At 37.1% G+C, this 5,153-nt stretch overlaps 1 protein-coding gene across 1 annotated transcript in view; it reads left to right on the top strand.

Annotated features, from left to right (window-relative positions):
* LOC106518966 (ras-specific guanine nucleotide-releasing factor 1) overlaps positions 1-5,153 on the top strand; it is a 39,191-nt gene that overhangs the window by 11,688 nt on the left and 22,350 nt on the right. Inside the window, exon 3 of the mRNA XM_014010417.1 lies at positions 2,683-2,830. Coding sequence (XP_013865871.1) covers positions 2,683-2,830 — 148 coding nt within the window. The remainder of the gene's footprint in view (positions 1-2,682; positions 2,831-5,153) is intronic.

Genomic DNA, 5,153 nt, shown 5'->3' with positions numbered 1-5,153 from the left:
GCTCCTGGGTGATGAAACTCAGAACGTCTCTGAATTATCTGGTGAATTAATTATGAGTTAATTATCTGATGAACGTGACATGCTCTTGCTCTCTGTAAATAAAGCAAAGCCACTTCCTCGTCCGACATTAAACAGAGCCCGACAGAGGAGGGAGGGGCGGGGAGGCTCTTGCGGTGCAGCGCTTCAAGAGCTGACCTGCGTCTGACCTCAAAGTGCACAAGCTTCAAACTTCAGCGTTGGCTGCGATTTTGAAGCTGAAATCGCGTTCGATGTGAACACAGCATTAGTCTAATTCGACACAGTCTGTCTGAAAACTAAAGATCCTAAACACAGCAGCAAATCTACAACTAAAAGAACAAGAACAATAAAGTGACTTCAAAAAGAAAAGTAGCTCATAGCTCATAATAATAGGTCTCACACAGCATTATTCCTTCAAGTACTTTAATTGTTGTTCGAGGTGGTTCGACAGCTTAATAATGGAGCGAAGTTATTGCTTTACATTCAACTTTTTAAACTAGCTGTAGTTTTATTATGTGAGATTGTTCCTCTGATGTTGGATCATTTTGTGAATACAAAATGACTGTTTTCTTACTGTGACCAGATATACAGAACCTTAAATCAGGGCTATTCAACTGGCGGCCCATGGGCCACATCCGGCCCGCGAGTGACCAAAGTTTGGCCCGCCACTTGGTTCATTCATCTTTTAAACCCAAACCCCCGGTTTCTACTTTAATTACTCTAAGTTCTGTTAGTTAGACATAGACATGTTTGATGTCTACAGAAACATCACAATCTTGGCTACAAGTTAGTAAAAAAAACATTTCATTGAACACCCAAGGCAGTTAAAAAATACAAATAGTTAAAGATAAAACTATGAAAATGAAAATAAAATTGGTTTAAAAATTTGGCAAGTCAGAGATGTCAAAATATTATTTGTGGTAAATAGGAGATATAATGTGTTCCTTTTGTTTTTTGTTGTTTTATTATCACTACTTTTATTACACAGGGTTCTGTATGTTGTATTCATGATTAAATGCAGCAAAATAAACTATTTCAAAGGTAACAGATTAGTGCTGGGCGGTATGACCTAAATTTTAAATCACAGTATTTTCAACAATTACACCAGTTTCACGGTATTTGACGGTATTTTTTCCTCACAGCTCAGCTAATAATAAAATGTACAAACTTTGCTTATTGAGTTTTTTCTTTTACTGTACCGCTGTATCACTGTTTCCCTCCTTTTGTCTTTTCTTCTTTGCCTGGTTGTAGACAGTAATCATGAATTTAGGTCCGATCATGAAGGTTTGAAAAAAATCATTCTCTGGTCTATCGTTATGTGTTAATAAAACTTTAAAGGACGACTCACCTTGCACACCAGTCAACTCAGCTACACTACAAAACTACTTCCCCCCGGGCTTTTCACAATAGAAGCACGCTAGAGTCTCCATGCATTAACGTCTCCATTATAACGTATAACGTTAAATCTAACTGTGCACGACACTGAAGAGTTGTTTACTACATTCAGCAATGGTGAAAACGGGATGTTCGATGTTCGACGTACGTCAGACCATATAAGCGGCTGAAACACACCACCCGCCACCAGCTGTTCCAATAAAAACGTTAGCATGCTAATGCGCTTAGCGGTGCTGCAACGAAACGTGTCCCTAGAGAAACAGTTCCCTGGTGGCCGCGACAAAACGTTCCACATGTGTTCAGGCTATTTACACTGGTATTCAGAAAAGTCATATAACTAAAATAAAAACTGGTTTTCGGTACAAAACGGTGTACCGCCCAGCACTATAACAGATCTTTGTAATATTTGGTTTATTTACATAATGACTTTAATTGCTGGATGTTCAGCCCCTCAGCTGTTGGCCTGCAGTAACTGTGGCCCTTTAGCAGTTTAGTTGAATAGCTCTGCCTTAAATGCACTTTATTTGACCACAAATGTAATATTTTGTGATACTGTTGGATATTTTAATTCAGCTATCTTCCTCTTTGACCAGAACGACTCATAAAAATCTATTGACAAATAAACGTGTCGACCATTTTTCCTCTACTGAACGATCACAGTATTTACTTCCTGTCAGAACGAGCCCAACACATAGCACGTGTTAAAATGTAGGGTCAAAAATCAATTGAACTGAACTGTTTATGTAACAGGTGCATTACTGAAGAGACATATATATTGATAAAACAATATGAAAGAAGTAATCCTATAAGAGTTGGGCCTGAAAGGGAATAATAAAATCAAAGCTGTTTTTTTTTTTAAATGATGCCTTTGTGCGTTTGTTGGGCAAAAGGTCAACTGATTGAACTGGCTCCAAATGAAATTGATTAGTGGTCAGTCGATGCAGCAGCAGCTCTTAATGCAGGGACATGCTGACCCGTAAAGATGGAATAATGACAAACCCTGATGTCTGAGTGAAAATATTTGTTGCCTTTTTGTCTTCTGGGGTTAATAATACGTATTCAATAAGAATCATTTCAAGCCTCACAAAAAGAAACAAGCTGAAGTGTGTGACCTGCAGAAGTTTAGCTGGTGCAGCAGCAGCTTTAACGCACTTTGTGCTGCAAATGTTTGAGGAATTGGTTGCATGAGCTGCTGGGAGGAAAGACTTGGAGCGTCTGCTTTAACTCGGAGAAGTGCGTTAACCAGGTCCTTGTTCTGCCGCCGTTCAGCTACAGGAACCTGGCTACAGAGCACGAGACCCTCATGCAGAAGTATCTTCATCTTCTCCAAATAGTGGAGACGGAGAAAACGGTTGCCAAGCAGCTTCGACAACAGATCGAGGATGGGGAAATCGAGATAGAGCGGCTAAAATTGGAGGTAACTCGTAATTTCATCCATATTTGTGTGCATGTGTGGTTTGCTTGATTTAAAAATAAGAAAAGGAGAAGGAAACAACAGAGGCAAATAGAAAAAAGAGAATTTAGTGAAAAAGGTTTCGATCCTGTATTATATAAAGAAATTATGTGTTCACGTTGCATTTTTGAACGTGCAGAACCCTCAGGAGACTCAGTGACACCCCTGAATGTGTTGTACCCTCATTATCCAGCCTAAACCAGATCAAATGCGTCTCTCTTTAATGTGCTAATGGATGCTTCAATTGAATCCAGCATTTTCAATATGCATGAATCAGCTTTTGTTGTTCATGAGACGACAGTGTGCACTCCAAAATAATCAGCTCCTTTCTCCCTTTTCATAACCAAAAGTGTTTGCTAGTAATAGACTTTGTTTATCATCAGTTCTTTATTAAAAGTTTTTTATTTGCACACTCCTGAGCGCGATGGGTGAACGTGTAACAAACCGTAATAAAACACAATAAAAGTGGTTTAGTTTCTGTATTTGTCGGTTCTTTGAAGCAGCTAATGGACCAAAGCAGAGCTGATCAAAAGGCAGTAGTTTACATAACTGAATAAAACATTAATATCAAAAAGAAAAGAAAAAAACATGCAGCAACAGAAAACATGACATCAGATTACAAATTGGATTTTGTGTAACACATTCATAAAGACAAAACTTACATGTTCACAATTAAATTCATATCTAAAATGACCTGAAATCAGTTAATTTTACACGTTGATTAAAGCTTCGAATCTAATATAACAAAGAAGACCAGAATAATGTTTGAACCAGAAAACATATACACTGCTCAAAAAAATAAAGGGAACACTTAAACAACGCACGCTAACTCCCAGTCTTAATCAATGAAATATTCGCATTGAGTACTTTGTTCTGTACAGAGTTGAATGTGCTTCACAAAAGTTTGATTTACTTGGACTTAGCATGCGTTAAGTGTTCCCTTTATTTTTTTGAGCAGTGTATATAAATCTGATCGCAGCTGCCCATTTCTGAGACAATTCTGGTCTTCTTTGATGTGCTACATAAGCAGCTTCCCATTGGAAAAACATGCCCTTGATCCAATGTGATGGCTTCCACGATGGCAGCCATATTCCAGACGCAGCTTAAAAGATGATTCCTCTCACCCATTATTTGCTGGAGTGTTCAAATATTTTCTTTTCGTTTTCATTTCTAAAATAAAAGCGTGTCCTGAGACTTTTGACTCACCCTGTATGAGTCCAAATAACCAACGAAAATCATGGAGGATGTCTTTTAAAGCAGGGGTTCTTAACCTTTTTGACCTCGGGGCCCAATTTGTTGAACATGAAGTGTCACGAGGCCCAGTCAGACATTACCGATGTACTGCAAAATGATAATTATTCTAAATATTGGTTTAATTTATATTGTATTTGCATTATAACTAAATAAAAATACTTAGAGTTTAAAGGTAAAAATCCTGTCAAATAATCACAAGACATGATTATGACAAACTTTTTCTTTCTATTGTAACCTGCCCATAACAGTTATTTGAACAAATACAATGGCCAACACAAAAATAACTTTTTTTTAACATAAACAATAACAAAAACAGACAATTCAATAAATATAATTGTGGCCTTGAAAAACATTCAAAATGTTCAATTTTGTTGAACATTTTTCAATGTTTCAAATAAAAAAACTGGAAAACTAAATTTGATAAAGTGCAAATGAAAATATAGCCTTTTTAAACTTTTGCATGGTAGAACCAGAAGCTGCACTTCATATTAGTGACAAACTTTGGCGTTTTTTGATGGGTCGCCTTCATTTTTGCCTTTTACTTTTAATTTAAAATAGGTTTCCATTCTCTGTGGGTATCTAAGGTTCTTCTTCTATGTATGATAAAAGTTGTTAAACACCTGAGTGGCGCACTATCGCTACTAGTGGTGAAAAAGTGTATTGCACCTTATTTCAAAATCAATGCGGTCCCGTCCCGCTGCCTTCTGCGGCCCAAAGTTTAAAACTCTTGTTCTTTTGAGGCCCTCAAGGTGACGCTCATGGGTTAAGAATCTCTGTTTTGTAGGGATATGCTGTTTGTCGATGTTATGGACAATGATAGATCATAAATACCTCGTAATTATTAGCATAACAATGGGGCACCACCTGAATTTTCAGGAAATTAATTTATAGATTTTAAATCAGTCTTCATTACTGAGTTGTGAATTCTATCATTTTCAAGAACGAAGCCCAATAAATCACGCACAGACAAACGAAATTTCAAAATATAACCTATATTAAATGATTCAGAGGTCACAATACAACAGATTATTTG

This window comes from Austrofundulus limnaeus, unplaced genomic scaffold, assembly GCF_001266775.1.
Source record: "Austrofundulus limnaeus strain Quisiro unplaced genomic scaffold, Austrofundulus_limnaeus-1.0 Scaffold69, whole genome shotgun sequence".
Classification (NCBI taxonomy): Eukaryota; Metazoa; Chordata; class Actinopteri; order Cyprinodontiformes; family Rivulidae; genus Austrofundulus; species Austrofundulus limnaeus.
Note: the sequence above shows the minus strand (reverse complement) of the source record. Positions and strands in the feature narration are given on the sequence as shown.